This window comes from Lepidochelys kempii, chromosome 7 (assembly GCF_965140285.1).
Source record: "Lepidochelys kempii isolate rLepKem1 chromosome 7, rLepKem1.hap1, whole genome shotgun sequence".
In the NCBI taxonomy this organism is placed as follows: Eukaryota; Metazoa; Chordata; order Testudines; family Cheloniidae; genus Lepidochelys; species Lepidochelys kempii.
Genome location: NC_136386.1, coordinates 32,313,540 through 32,328,745, shown reverse-complemented (window position 1 = coordinate 32,328,745; position 15,206 = coordinate 32,313,540). Strand labels below are relative to the sequence as shown.

Here is a 15,206-nt window from a genome sequence, read left to right as displayed (position 1 = left end):
TGTAGAGAATGTGCCCAATGGGGATCAGCGTCACGGTGATTGGCGGCGACGGGACCCAATGGGCGCTGGTCCGTGAGCAGCGGGTGCCGGGCGGGGCGGAAGAGGCGTCTGGACTGCTGGTGATGGGGCTGCTGACTATTCTGAAGAAGATGCGACAGAAGGAGCGGGAGCTGCGGCTACTTATGCTGTATCCTTTTGCAGGAGGAGAGGATGGGCTGTACCAAGCATCGCGGGATAAAGGGGGTTTCTATCTTTTAGATGTGGGAGCTGACGGCTGTACCAAGGAGTTGGGGGGAGGGATGTATCCTGTGGGGCTGGGCTGTACCAACTGTTCTTGGGGGTGTATCCTGTGGGGCTGGGTTGTACCAAGGGTTTGGAGGAAGGAGGTGTATCCTGTGGGGCTGGGATCTGCGCTCTACCAAGTGTCCTGGAGGGGTGCTGTATTTTGTGGGTTTGGGGATGAGGTGTACCAACTCTCCTGGGGGGCTGTATCCAGTGAATTGAGGGGTTGTACCAAGTGCTGTGAGGGGGTGATGGAAGAGGAAGGGGCTGCACTAGTCCGAACTGGGAGTTTCCTTTTTATGGGCTGATCCACCATCCAGCTGATCCAGCCATTGCCACCCCGGGTGGCTTTCCCTGTTCTGAGCTGTCATAGAATCATAGAATATCAGGGTTGGAAGGGACCTCAGGAGGTCATCTAGTCCAACCCCCTGCTCAAAGGGTGACCAATGCCCAGTTTTTGCCCCAGATCCCTAAATGGCCCCCTCAAGGATTGAATTCACGACCCTGGGTTTAACAGGCCAATGCTCAAACCACTGAGCTATCCCATCTCCTTGACCTACCTCCCCCAGTGGCCTGGACAACGCTGGCAAAACCACCATCCTGAAGAAGTTCAATGGGGAGGATATCGACACCATCTCACCCACACTGGGCTTCAACATCAAAACCCTGGAGCACCGGGGGTGAGCACCCAGCGGAGTGCCTAATCCATCCACAGGACCCCAAACCTGCCCAGCCCATCCATCCCCTGGAGAGGATTGTCCCTCCAAAGTCTGATCCCCCGCCACCTGCAAGGCAGGATTATCCACCCCTCCCCACACTGTAAACCCTCAGTCTCTGCTCAACCCTAGTTTCAAACCCCCTTAGCCATACGTGGTAGCATTGTGGAAAAGGATCTTGGGGTTTCAATGGATCACAAATTGAATATAATGGTCTAGGTTTTCTTGGTCCTGTCACAGTGCAGGGGGCTGGACTTGATGACTTCTCAAGATCCTTTCCAGCCCTACATTTATGTGATTCTATAGTGCACCCTTGGAGAGCTGATTCCCCTGCTTAAGAGATCTCAACAACCCTGGTCTCCAGCTGGTTTTGTCTTCTTTACTGTAAGTTCTGTACAGATCCCTCACCGCATTCCCCTAAGAGTTCCTGCTCCCCATGAGCTTAACTCCCTTCAGATCATGTGGGTGGTTTTTCTGCCCTCACAGGCTTCACTTAACCAAAGCAAGATGAGGCTTTATTGACAGATCCCCTGCCCCCCCCCCACCCCCCCAGCTCAGCCCCTTGCTCACTTTCTGTTGCTCTTAAGGAATTTGGAGTCAAGAAAGTTTGGTCTCCCCAGAGCCAGATGCAGAGGCAACATCCCCTCCTTGCTCCAGGATGCCTGTTCCCCATTGCATGCTGGGATCTTGCCTGGCTGCCCCTTTACCTCCACAGTCTGTGTCTTTTTCTACTGCTCCTCAGGTTCAAGCTGAACATTTGGGATGTGGGCGGACAGACATCCCTGCGCTCCTACTGGCGCAACTACTTTGAGAGCACTGACGGTCTCATCTGGGTGGTGGACAGCGCTGACCAGCAGCGCCTGCAAGTCTGCAAGCAGGAGTTGCAGAGCCTCCTGGTGGAAGAGGTGGGAACTGCATCTGTCTGGGGGGAAGGGAGGATCTATATTTGGGAGTGGGGGGCTGTACCAATTGTCTTGGAGGGGATGGGGGGGTGTATCCTGTGGGAAAAGTTATATGTATTGGATGGGTTATATCAAGTGTTTTGGGAGAGGGGGGTGTATCTTTTGGGCATGAGGGAGTGGGCTGTACAAAGTATCCTTCAGGGGGCTGTATCCTGTGGGTCGGTGGGACAACTTCTGACTGAACTAGGCTGGAGGTAGCTGGGATTTGGGTTGGGGTCCTTGAGGTGCCTGGTTTGGTATTGGCCTGCTGGAGGCAGCACCTGCCTCTGCTGCAGAGAGGACCCCAGTCTCCCTGCTACCAGGTCCCTCAGGACTGAGAAACAGCCCCCTGTCTGGGACAGAGGAGGAGGAGGTAGGCCTGGCTGCTGACTGGGTGGGAGGGTGCTTGAAGGGCTAACAGGAATGGGGGACCAAGACAACAGGACCATGCAGCTCACCCTTTGATTCCTTCCCCACAGCGCCTGGCTGGAGCTACCCTGCTCATCTTCGCCAACAAACAGGACCTGCCGGGGGCACTGTCCTCCAATGCCATCCGTGAGGTGAGAGCCACTGGCCTGAAGCAAACCAGGGATATTGACTGAAGGGAGTGGGGTCTGTTGGTTGGAGGACGGGGGTCAGAGTCTGGGAGTCAGCTCTTCTGTTCCCAGCTCTGGAAGGGGAGTGGGGTAGAAGAGTTACACCAGATGAATGGCAGCCAGGACTCCTGACTTGTCTCCAGTTTATCACTGACTCGCTGTATCATCTTTTCCCTCTCCGTGCCTCAGTTTTACCAGGTTGCGAGTAAGGGGCGAATCCTTCCCTCCCCAGGACGGGGACAGGAGGGTGTGCTAGTGCTGGGAGATGTGGGCTGAAGACAAGTTTGGTCTCAGCACACTCAGGTAACTCAGCGTCGTCTTGTCTTCCCTTAAGGCCTTGGAACTAGACAGCATCAAAAGCCACCACTGGTGCATCCAGGCCTGCAGTGCCTTCACTGGGGAGAACCTGCTGACGGGGATTGACTGGCTCCTGGATGATATTTCCAGCCGGATCTTCACTGCGGACTGACCATGCCCCAGACCTGGCCCCCTCCTTTGTGGGGGGCTGCGGGAGTGGGGGTGGGGCTGCATCCAAGCTTTGAACAGAGTTCCCAGGACCATGTGGCTGTTGTTTCCATGGACCCTCCCATCATGCTTTCCTCCAACAGTCAGTCATCGGGACAGCAACTCTCCTTGGACTCTGCCTAGATCCCAGCTGCCCCTGGATTGACGCATGGCTTAGTGCCCCTGACCCGGGTCTTGTGCATGTGTTTCAGGGTTTGAACCTTTAATGCTGGCAATCAGTTGGACCAAAATGATGGGGGAAGCAGAAGGATCAAGCCATTTATGGGGCGGGGCAGGGCGGGGCGTAACTGAGACCCCATCACTAGAGCACAAGGCCTGCTGAACTGTGTGCATGAGTGGTACTGGCAGAGAGGAACTCTTTCCCACCTCACCCCCCAAAAAAGAAAGAAAACAACCCACCTCTGTATAAAACATTCATTCACATTTTTCATCTCCTGCGCTAATAAAATCAGTGGCCTGTGTCCTGGCTGTGCCTGGAGTCCTTGACCCTGCGTGGGTTGCCTTGTGGTTTTGGTTTAATGTGCCAGCTTCCCCTGAGAGATGGACTACCCATAGGGGTGGCTCCAGATGCCCAGCTACAGCATCTGTTTTTCACATGGGCTTAGTGATGCTGGTATATTTTTTTCCAGCCTCAGCTGAGTTGCAGGCCGGGGTGGGTGTCTGCAAGGATCTCCCTCACCCTCTATCCTGAACCCCCTGTGGTTTTAAGCAGAGAGAGATTCAGTTCCTGTTCTTAACTCTTACTATGAGCTGTTAAACAGCCCCCTCTGTCCCAGTCAGTGGTGGCTGGATCTCAGAGCCAAGCAAGGAGTCACTGATTAAACAGCCCCTGCTCCCCACCTCAGAGGGGGTTACATCTCAGCACTGGGTGAGGGATCCCTGTAAAAACAGCTCTTGTGCCCCACCCCGGAGGCAGCTGCATTTTAGTGACTGAGAAAGTTAATCTTTGTCAAATACAGTTTAATAATTCACCTCTTTCCAGTGCATTTAATCTCATCTTGCTCTGCAAGCTCTCCACTCACCCTCATGCTGCAGCAACCTCTGGGGTGGAGAAGGGATGGCAGAGCTATGAGAGGTACTGTTTTGGCCAAGGTCCCTCAGGCAGTGAGAACCCCTGGGCTGCTGCAGACATACCCTCTGGTCAGCTGTGTCCATACAGCAATAGCAAGACCTCGACTTTAAGGATGTACCTCAAAGCTGCCCCCCAACATTGAACTGTGGGGCTTGAGCAGCCTGGTTGAAGTTGGAATGGGACATGAGGATTGAGGTTCCAGGAAGCATCAAGTTTTCGAACCTTATTCCCAGTTTTTTGCCCTGCTTGTAAAGTGCATCAGCGTTAGAAGGGTGACACCGTTTTTCTCTCCACTTTCTATTTACCTGCCCTAGCCCTACCCTGTTACCTTCCACTTTCTATCCTATAACATTACACCCCTTTATACCTTACCCTGTAACCCAGTGGCTCTCAGCCTTTCCAGACAACGTTGCCCCTTTCAGGAGTCTGATTTGTCTTACGTACCCCAAGTTTCGTTTTACTTAAAAACTACTTGCTAACAAAATCAGACAAAAATACAAAAGTGTCCCAGCACACTGTTACTGAGAAATTGTTCACTCTCTCATTTGTACCAAATAATTCTAAATTAAATCAATTGGAATATAAAGATTGTAGTTACATTTTCAGTGTATAGTATATAGAGCAGTATAAATAAATCGTTGTATGAAATTTTAGCTTATACTGACTCTGCTAGCGCTTTTTGTGTAGCCTGTTGTAAAACTAGGCAAATAACTAGACGAATTGATGTACCCGCAGGAAGTCTTTGGTGTACGCCCAGGGCTATGTGTACCCCTGGTTCAGAACCAGTGCTGTCCCAATTACCTCTTTGCCCCTGCCAGTCTGCCCCTCTGTATTCCTTTCCCCATTCCAAGCTCAACTCCCCGCTTACCCTGCCTGTAACACTTTCCAGAAGAGCCCTTGACTTTTCAGCTCGCCTGCAGCCTTGCACTTTACACACGCTCCCTGGGCTGGGGCGGGGACAGGAGGTCCAGCCGCGTGTGCGTAGTATGGGCGGGGAGGTGCCTACATCGCTTGCGCATGCGTAGTGGCTGTTCGGCGAACCCACGCTCCCTGGTGGCAGTCACAGCCGCTGGGCGGCTGGCTGCCGATGTGTGGGAGGGCGGGTTCAGTATTTAAAGGGGCCGCCGCCCCAATGGGAAGAGGGTGATGGCCTGCAGGGTGAAGGATGAGTACCAGCGGCATTACACGGTCACGGAGCCGAGGAGCCACCCCAAGGGCTACACCGAGTATAAAGTGACAGCCAAGGTGAGGGGCAGCTCCTGGGACCCTCCCCAGGGGGCTGCGCGTGATCTCTTTAAGGGGGAGGGCCTTCCTGCTGGGCAGCAGGGGCTGCTGATACTCCCATGAGAGGGGGGCACCTCGCTCGGCCTCCGTGGGGCGAGACTTGTCCCTGGTGCTTTTTCAGGGGGAAGGACACTGTGCGTAGCCGCTTTAAGAGGTGGGGAGCTGCGTGTGGGCCCTGTCGGGTCTCCGTTTTGGGGTGTCGAACCGTGTCGTGGTTGTGGCCCCTTTAAGAGGGAAGCTTCCTGCAGGGGGAGCCTTGTGTCCCTGGGTCCCGGGAGACCGCACGTGGGACGGTGTCGTGGCCAGCACCTGCCACAGCTCTCCACACCCCAGGGGCGTCCCAGGTGGGAGGCCCTGCCATAAGCCCTAGGCACTGCGGATGTTACAGGTCAAAGGCATGCCCCACATTGCCCATGTCCCATGGGGGTGACCCCTGCCACACTGCACCCCATGGCTGCCACATTTCCCACATCCTTGGCTGATGGCCCCGCTCAGCTGGTCCCTTCATTAACCCTAATTCTCCCCATCTCCTCCTCCTGGCTTGGAAGTTACTGACTCCTTGTCTCTTCCCTCCTTAGTTTGTTTCGAAGACGAAACCGGAGGATGTCAAGGAGGTGACTCTTTTAAACCCATCTGCTCATGCTGGGGAGGGGTGCCAAGAAAGGGTGGAAAGGAATCCATATCCATCCATCCGTGTCCTCAAAGAGAGGGAGCAAAGAATTCTGGGGGGGTCTCCACTCCAGGTTAGCCCACATGCACGGCTGCTCAGCAGTGGTGGGCAAAGTCCCAAAATTTGAGGTCTGGTGGAGCTGAGTTTTGGGGATGGTTTTGTCTTGGGGTTTTGAGTCCTATGGCAAAGGTTGTGGGGCAGGGGCAGAGTGACCGAAGTCTGGGGGTGAGATTCAGGAGGGCCTTAGGGAACAGAAATCCAGGAGTTTGACATCAAAGTTCAGCCTGGAAGGAGCTGGGTCCATAGGTTTGGATTTGGGGGTTTGAGTTGAAGGGTTGCAGTTTGGGGAATAAGGGAAGGGTCTGTGGGAGCTGCAGGGTTAGAGCACATCTGTGGCTAGTTAACTGGGGCACTTGGGGGGCTTGTGTCCTTCAGATCACTGTCTGGAAACGGTACAGTGACTTCAAGAAGCTGCATGGGGACCTGTCCTACATCCACCGCAACCTCTTCCGGCGCATGGAGGAGTTCCCCGCCTTCCCCAAAGCCCAGGTCTTCGGTAAGGGGCTTCCCAAGGGGTAGGGGACTCAGCAGCCCCTGGAGCCTGATTCATCTGGGTGCCCGCAGAGCAGGGGCAGTGGCAGAGAGAGCTCCCCCCAACACGCAGATGCACTCTGCTCTCCCCATCCCTCCACCTTTCCCCCCCACCACAGCTCCCTCTCCCATGCCCAACTCCTCCTATCCTCACAGCACAGCCCCCTACCCCATGTAGCTCCCGCATCCTCCCACACAGCTTCTTCCTCCCCACAGTGCTCCACGACATCCTATAACATCTGCCCACACACCCAGCTCTTTTCACACAGCCCCCTTCCTCCTCTTCCCCCAACAGCCCTGTCCCATCCCCCCACCAACACCCTGCAACTTCCCATAGGTCCCCACACAGACTCAGAGCTCCCTTACTGCCCCTCCCACATACCCAGACCCCACCCCGCCATCCACACATCCCACCTCCCATTTCCCCAGGCACAACAGCCTGAGTCTCCAGTGGACCCCTAGAGACTGCTGGTGTGGGGCGCTTGGACCTACCCTCCAAGTCACTTCACAACCAGATCACCAAACGGGCCTCCAATGGGAATGACCTAATTCACTAGGGACCTGGGACTGGATCAGAGCTGGTGCACCTTAGCAGGAAAAGGTCCCATAGCCCATTCCCTGCCACCCTGAACCAGCCAGTCCCCTGCCCTGGGGATAGACTGGAGCTGGTGTCCCCAAAGGGGAAAGGTCATGCCAGGGCATGCTGCAGGGGGGCTCGCACCAAATTCCCAGAACCGAGGCACACAGTGGATCATACCATGTGAAGTGAATTGAGGTGGGATGCCCACCAGACAGTGGCAGGGGTGGGTGGGCTGGAATCTACCACAGGCGTAGAGGTGGATTGGATGGTCTGTCTGGGGAGGGGGTTGTGCTGCAGGACCTATGCTAATAGGAGCTCTCTCCTGCAGGCCGCTTTGAGCCCGAGGTGATCGAGGAGCGCAGGAAAGCAGCTGAGGCCATGCTGAGGTTCACGGTGCACATTCCTGCGCTGAACAACAGCCCCCAGCTCAAGGAGTTCTTCAGGGTACATGGGGTAGGGCTGGGCTGAGGGACCGAGTGGTCCGAGTCCATTGCTGATGCATCAAGCTGCTCACATACATGGCAGTACCAACGGCCCACCCAGTTGCTCTACACCTCCCATGAAAAGCTTGGGCTGAGGAGATTCTCCCCATCCCAGTGTACAGCAGAGACTCATCTGAAAGATGATAGTCAGGACTGAGTGGGTCTAGTACACTGGTTCTCAAACTTTTGTACTGGGGATCCCTTTCACATAGCAAGCCTCTGAGTGTGACCCCCCCCCCCATATAAATTAAAAACACACTTTTGTTTATTTAACACCGTTATAAATGCTGGAGGCAAAGTGGGGTTTGGGGTGGAGGCTGACAGATCGCGACCCCCCCCCCATGTAATAACCTCATGACCCCCTGAGGGGTCCCAACCCCCAGTTTGAGAACCCCTGGTCTAGCGGGTTAGAACAGTGGGAGCTGGGAGTCAGGATTCCTGGGTTCTATTCCCAGCTCTGGGAGGGATGTGGGATCTGGTGGGTTACGGGGTGGGGCTGGTATCTGGGCGCCTGGGTTCCCTTAGCAGGTCAGTGGCGAACTGGGATGTGGTTCTGGGCAGGTCACTTCCCCCATTTGTGCCCATCTTCCCCACTGTGCATGTCAAAATGTCCTGGGAAGCATCATTGCGCTGCTCCCCTGGCAGCAGACAGGGCTAATACCCCATCCCTGCCCCCATGGCCAGACTAGCACTCTAGTCCCTGGCTGCCTCTTTACCATGCTGCTCCCTTCCCCCAGGGAGGGGAGGTAAAGAGGCCCCTGGAGGCCTGTGACCTACGCATCCTGCCACCCCCTCTGATCCCAGTGCCACAGGAGGGCACAGATGCTGGGGATGATGCTCGGAGATCTGTGGCAGAGCTGGGACGTCCGAGCCTGGAGCCTGAGGGGGAGCCAGAACCGCACCGAAGGGAGCAGACGGAGCCACAGAGCCCAGTGCCCCGGGGAGCTGTGGGAGTAGCAGGGGAGGAGCATAACAGGGAAGACGAAGGAGAGGAGACAGGTACGAGATTCTTGCTATTGGTTTTGTGGGTTACAGCAGGGCGACCGGGTTCTATCCCCAGCTCTGGGAGCAGGGGAGTCTGACCGAGTGACAAAAGCTGGGTTTTCTGGGTTCAGTCTCAGGCCCTGCCACAGACTCGTGGTGTGACCGTGGACAAATTGCTTCCCCTGTCTGTGCTGCTCTTCCTCAGTCTGCAAATTGGGGATAGTTATATTGACCAGCCTCTCAGCAGGACTGCGAAGGGTTAATTAATTGCTATGGGCAAAGTTCTTGACTTCCACAGCGGAAAGGCACAACAGAGGGGCAAAAACATTATTGTGCCATTAAATGTTGTGTTGGTGATCTGTGACGTTCAGGAACCTTTTTCCCATTTAAACCTGACCCTGGCTAACCAAACAGACCAACCTTGTGCTTATGGCAGGGGGAGCAGGAAGGGAAACTTGCCAGCTGCGTTTCAGAGCAAAGATTTAAGCAACTCTTATTTATATTGTGGGAGCATGAAGGGACCCCATTATGGGGTGCACCTTAGCAGGAGTATTAAGGTTGGTCCTGGAGGACCCCTCCATATTAGAGCCCCATTATGATGCGCACATTCTCACCAGTATTGCAGTGGTACCTACAGGCTCCAGCTGAGCTCAGGGCTCCTTGTGTTACATGGTCCCAGCCCAGAAGAGCTCACACTCTAAATAGACAAAGGGTGGGAAACAGAGGCACAGAGAGGTGAAGGGACTTGTCGAAGGTCACCCAGCAGGTCGGTGGCAGAGCTGGGAATAGAACCCAGGAGTCCTGAGGCCCAGCCTTGTTCCCTAGCTATTGGCCCATGCTGCATCTCGGTATATGTGAAACTGACCAGCCCAGTGATCAGCTGTCTCAAGTGCAATTGCTAAGAGCCACTCCCTAGTAGGGAGGCTGCAATTGGGAATTAGGTCCCCAACTCCCAGAGGATTTTGGCATTTAACACCTTTTACAAATCGCAGCCTTGATCTCCGTGAAGGACTTTGTCCTTGCCAAGGGCTTGGCTTCCAAAGGCACTGACCATCCATGGCTCTGATTGGGGCAGCAGGTGCTTCAGAATCCTAGGCCTCCTCTTCTCTGCAGGCCAGGGAGCAGGATTAGGGGACAATGCACCATGAGCACATGACATTCAGCTGATTCAGGGGGGGACGGGGGATGATGCATCATGTAGTTCGTAGGTTGGGGAGTGAGGGAGGATTCTGCTGCTACAGCAGGCGAGTCAGGAGCGGGGAACAAAGAGCTGTAGTCACAGCCCAGCACCAGGGAGGGACTGGACAAGAGGCAGCTCAGGGGCCTGAGCCTATAATGAAAGGCATCACTTTCGCCAGTGAAGATTGTTGGATCCCAGGCTCTATCCTGCCTCGGGCAGAGGCTCTTCAGCTGGCCCAGCCTAGATGCACTTAGCAGCACTATTCATGTGATGGTGGTACCTAGAGGCTCCATTATGGTGGAATACAGTAGAGTACAGAACACAGAGGCCCTGACCAAGATTGGGATCCCACTCTGAGGTACACAGTCATAGTAGAATAGCATCTAGAGACCCCAGCTGTGATCTGGGCCCCATTATGGGTGTGCATTATTAGTAATATTATGGTAACATGTACAGGCCCCATCCAATATTGGGCCCTTATTATAGTGTGTGTATTATGGTCCCAGCCAGAGGCCCCAGCTGAGATCAGGGCCTCATTCTGTTGTGTATTAGTAGCATTACAGTAGCATCTAGAAACCAGCTTGAGATTTGCACCCCATTATAGCATGCACATTATTAGTTGTAGTAGGGTAGTGCCCACAGGCCCCATTAGGGTGTGTGCTTTATTATTAATCAGACAGTAGCATCTAGAGGCCCCAGCCAAGCCTGTGGTCCCATTGTGGTGGGTGCATTAGTAGTAGTATTACAGTGGCGAGAGGCTGTCCCTGCCCCAAAGAGCTCACAGACAAACGGGGTGATTCTCCTGGTTGTACAGATGGGGAAACTGAGGCCTTGAGCACCAGACCCTCAGCTAATGGTGGGGCTGCTCCCTGGGCAGGTAGGCAGGCTGGCTTCTCAGGGTGGGGTTCAATTCAGACACCCACACTTTCTCCTGTGCTTCTTGCCTGGATCAGGGGACCCTGCACTGGCTGCTAAATCAGAGGAGGACCTGGACCTGCTCTTTGCCTCTGTGGGGGAGGAGGAGAAGGAGAGCGGGTCGCCTCTCCGCGGCCCCCTGTCTGACCAGGACTTGGCCCTCTTTGACCCATTCATCAAGGAAGGTAGGAGGGGGTTAGATGGGTCTGGGTCATCTCTAGGGGTTGCCAGCTCTGATCCAAGCCCAGGATTGGGGCACTGGCTGGCTCAGGGGAGTGGGACATGGAGGCTTTCTCCTCTGGGAGCTGGGCGGGCTCAGGCCACGTGGAGGATGTGGGGGTGGGAAGCTTGCCTGGTGCTCCCCATAGTGGGAGGGGGGGAATGGAGGGTTTCAGTCTCATGAAGCAGGCAGGGGGTCCCTGCTACCTTTTAACATGCCTCCCCCACACACACACTTTGTGCTTTCAGAGCAATGCTCAGCCAGCCTTTCCCAGGGGGCCACGTTGGCCCTGGGATCAGAGCTGCTCCCCGGCCAGGACATTGAGCTGGCGGCTGATGCCCTGTGGGACCTGCAGATCTCTCAGCCTGCGGAGCAGGAGGCAATACAGGGACTGGACCCTGGAGGCTACCTGGCAGTGGCCACTGAGGAGATCACGCTGGCCTTGAAGCGAGAAGCAGCCAAAGACTACGCAGGGGCCCTCTGTGGCTACCGCAATGGGGTGGACATCCTGCTGAAGGGGGTGCAAGGTACTTGGAGGGGTGGGGGAACCATTTGGTCTGACCTCATTGATAAACCAGTACCGTCCTTAGCATAGAGGGGAAAGTGACATCCCCCACAAGGCATGGCATGGAGTCTGCAGCACAGCCAGAGCAAAATGCAGGAGTCCTGGCCCCCTGCCCGTTGCTTTAACCACTGGACTCCACTCCTCTCCTAGAGCCTGGCATCAAAACCAGGAGTTCTGACTCCCAGCTCCCTCCCCTACTCTCCCAGATATGTCTGTGTGTCACAGCAGCTATTAGCCCCCTGCCCATTAGTGTCTGCATTTGGAACCCTCCCTCCCATCAGCGGTGTCACACCTCCATCGATTTCTGCCCCCACAGAGCAGAGTCACAGGCCTTGATTCCATCAGGCCGTGCTTGGTCCCCTCTCTATGGGGGGCGGGGAGGATCCTAAATCACCCCAAGCAGGGACTTGGGGCAGCTCTCACAAGCTGAGGTGGAACAACCCTCCCCACGTCACAGCGGAAAACCAACAGCCAACCTGCTCACCTACAGGGACATGAGGGGATGAGAGTCAATCCAGGGATTGGCCTGGGCCAGCGCTGTCATTACTGGAACATTGCATCCTTCATGGTGTAGGTAGGCCAAGCTGTATAGCCAGCGGCCCCGCCCCATTGCTGGCCAGCCCCTCGTTTGCTCCGGCTGTGTCCAGCCCCCTGCCCAGACAGGGCCTTCGACCCTTACCGCCCCTCCACCCCCAGCTGGACCCCTCACCATCCGATCCTCCATTAGCACTTAAGAAGTTGGGTAACACACAGAGCTTGGCCTGCCTGAGCAACAAAGTATAGGGCCCCCTGGTGAGCTGCTGCCTGTGATAGGTGCAGACAGCAGCAGAGGGCGCCAGTGAGCCTCTGCCTGCAGCACCAAGTGAACCAATTTCTAGGGGAAATGGGGGTTTGCTCCTTGTCCCCAGAGCCGCAGGGTGCTGGCACCTTGACCATTTCCGGAGATTCTGGAAGTGGTTGGAGGCAGTTTTCATACGTTTCCACATTCCAGCCAGACAAACAGAAAGGCCCTGGAGTTCAGGGTGGGCCTCCCTTCTCCTGACCAGTAACCACGAGTGCGGCTGCACCTGGCCACCCCAGTCCTGGTGCGGGACCCTGGTGTGCTAGGTGCTGCACAAACATGGAACAGCCCGTCCCTGCCACAAAGAGCTTCCCAGCTGCAGCTGGGTATTGCCAATGAGCCAGCCACCCTCAGCCTGCTGTCAGGAGCAAGGAAGAGCCACCCAACATCAAGGTTACCCAGGGTGTGAGATTGATCCTATGTCCCTTTGCCAGGGCTGCCCTTCCTCTCAGTCTTAAGCACAGATTTTGCTGTGGCTCTTTGCCCTTCCCTGATTCTTGGGGGGGGGGGGGGGGGGCTTTTATTTCCATGGGAGGGTTGCAAATTAACTCAGGCTACCTAACAGCAGTGTGGATCCTCCCACGTTTAATCTGGCCTGTTGTGGCCAAACAAGCCAGCATAGAGAACAAACCCACAGCTGCTTTCTCGAGATTTCACCGAGATTGGAGGTGTGGGTCTTGGTCCTGAAATCCCTGGTCCTCAGCCCAGATTATGCACCAGTCCCTTGGGACCAGCTGGCAGCATGCCAAGACAATGTCTCCTGCAGAGTTAACTCTAGGATTGCATGCAAATTGTTAGCCTCGTCTCAGCTGATGTGTCTGCCCCACTCCTGGGAGCTGCTAAGATTTCGGGGGGGGGGAGGGGGCATCCCATAGTTCTTATTACCACAGTGAGCTGAGTGGCTCTCATCCTTTTCTAGTGAATTGGGGGAGAACCTGTCTGTCCTTTGCAGGCACATAGACGGGGAGGAATTGGGGGAAGGCACTGAAAGATTAGCTGCCGTCGAGCAGCACTAGCTTGCAGTCACCCTGGACTGTTGTCGTGCTAGCAGCTGGTGAGATTCACTCCCTGGAGTTTTAGCCTAAACCCCCTCCGGGGCTGGCCAGCCTGAGTTCAAACCACCTCTGCACTTGCATTAATTCTGCAGCTGAAGACAAGCCCTCAGTGTCATACATTTCACTGCAGGGAGGAGTGGGCTAGCACCATAGCTCAGTGCAGGGAGCCAGCTCTTTGCTTACGGTCATGGGCACATCTGTGCGTTTCCCCTCTCCTTACCCAGGAGACCCCGATCCTGCCCGCCGGGAAGCGGTGAAAAAGAAGACAGCCGAGTATCTACATCGGGCCGAAGAGCTGGTCCAGCTGCATCTGACCCATCTTCAGCCATGAGCCAGGATCTAAGTCCCCTCCCTGCCACCAGGACATGGGGCTGAGCTGAGATCTAAACCCCTAGCTGCCTTTCCAAAGAGATCTAGGGCCAATGCATTCTCATACTGGTGACTTAGCTATGGCCTTTCTCTCATGTCCCCCCGCCCGGGCTCAGAAGCAGGACTACAGGTCCTGGCTAGAAACACACCACTCACACAGCCTCCATGGTTTGCTTTAACACAGGGCTGTATGGTGAAGGGGGGAAATCTCTCTCTGCACTACTAAAGATGTTTGTGTCTACAGCACTTCTCCAGACAGTGGGTGATTCTTCTGCCGCCTTGGCTTGTGCTTTGAATCGTCATTGGGCAGGAAGCTCCTGCTCTTTGCAAAGATGAACAAGCCCTGGAGCCCCCACAACCACAGAGGGAGAGGTCAGCACCCCCACTTTGCAGAAATTGAGGCACAGAGACATGACTTGCCGAAAGTCATATAGGAAACTGGTGGCAAAGCTGGGAATAGAATCCAGCAGTCCCTCTTGTTCTAGTTTTCTAGACCTCACTCCCATCCCAGAGCATAGAATAGAAGCCAGGGGGCCTGACTCCCAGTTCCCCCTCCCCTCTCAGAGCTGGGCATAGACCACAGGAGTCCTGGGACTTGAACATGGGAATGTAATGGTCAAAGGGCTCGGCTTCTCCCACGTGAGCTGAGCAAGGCTCTTCCCTCAGACAGCAGCAGGTCTTTTATCCTCGGTGTTGCAGCCACTAGTAGGTGACAAGGCCAACACACTAAAGGGATGGAGGAACCTATAGCAGGAAGGGAGGAGAGGAGAATGGAATACAGAGGAACTCCTGTGGTCCTGCTTTCTTGCTGCACGTGGGCATGACCTGCACCACCTGTCCTCCCCCACTCACTTAGCTGCATGGGGTGACTGGTGTGAAAGCCTGCAGTGGGACTGCTGCTGGCTCATTCTCACAGCAGCACTGGAGCCCACAGGGGGCTATTGGCGGAGCCCAGGATGTGGCCAGGGCTCTGTCCTTAGCAGGGGGCCCTGCATCAGTCCTGTGGGGCTGGTACCCTCTCCTCTTCCCCCTGAAAGCAGGGTCAGGATTTAACCCTCAGGCTTTCCCCTAGAGGCACAATCGGACAGGGCAGTGATTGCAAGAGACCCTGCAACAACAACAACCCAGAATCTATAACCACAAGGCTTGCAGGCCATTCTGTAGCAGGCTTCTGTCAATAACGAAACTGGTGTGGGCATGAGGCTGCTTGGGTAACGGGGACTAGCGGAGAAGGGCTCTTTGCCCTCCGTTTTCCCCACAGCTCTCTGGGCACCGCCCTCCCAAGGCTGCAAGGCACCTCCCTGCCACCTGCCCTTCGCCTGAGGGGGTCTTGTCTGT

General features: G+C 55.4%; 2 protein-coding genes across 5 annotated transcripts; both read left to right on the top strand.

Annotated features, from left to right (window-relative positions):
- The first annotated feature begins 8 nt into the window (after positions 1-8).
- ARL2 (ARF like GTPase 2) lies at positions 9-3,521 on the top strand. The gene is made up of 5 exons (XM_073351918.2): positions 9-187; positions 852-962; positions 1,741-1,903; positions 2,419-2,499; positions 2,870-3,521. Exons 1-5 carry the CDS (start codon positions 9-11, stop codon positions 3,002-3,004), a joined length of 669 nt encoding a protein of 222 aa, XP_073208019.1. The 3' UTR covers positions 3,005-3,521.
- Positions 3,522-5,157: 1,636 nt separating this feature from the next.
- Positions 5,158-14,114, top strand: SNX15 (sorting nexin 15). 4 transcript variants are annotated; one of them, XM_073351900.2, is made up of 8 exons: positions 5,158-5,377; positions 5,995-6,159; positions 6,522-6,642; positions 7,586-7,710; positions 8,477-8,738; positions 10,857-11,003; positions 11,287-11,565; positions 13,724-14,114. In XM_073351900.2, the coding sequence occupies exons 1-8, from the start codon at positions 5,279-5,281 to the stop codon at positions 13,828-13,830; spliced, it is 1,305 nt and encodes a 434-aa protein (XP_073208001.1). In that variant the 5' UTR covers positions 5,158-5,278; the 3' UTR covers positions 13,831-14,114. The 4 variants fall into 4 exon arrangements, with proteins under 4 accessions (XP_073208001.1, XP_073208003.1, XP_073208002.1 ...); XM_073351902.2 differs by having other exon boundaries at positions 5,159-5,377; positions 5,995-6,030; XM_073351901.2 differs by having other exon boundaries at positions 5,159-5,377; positions 7,586-7,701.
- The last annotated feature ends 1,092 nt before the right edge of the window (positions 14,115-15,206 follow it).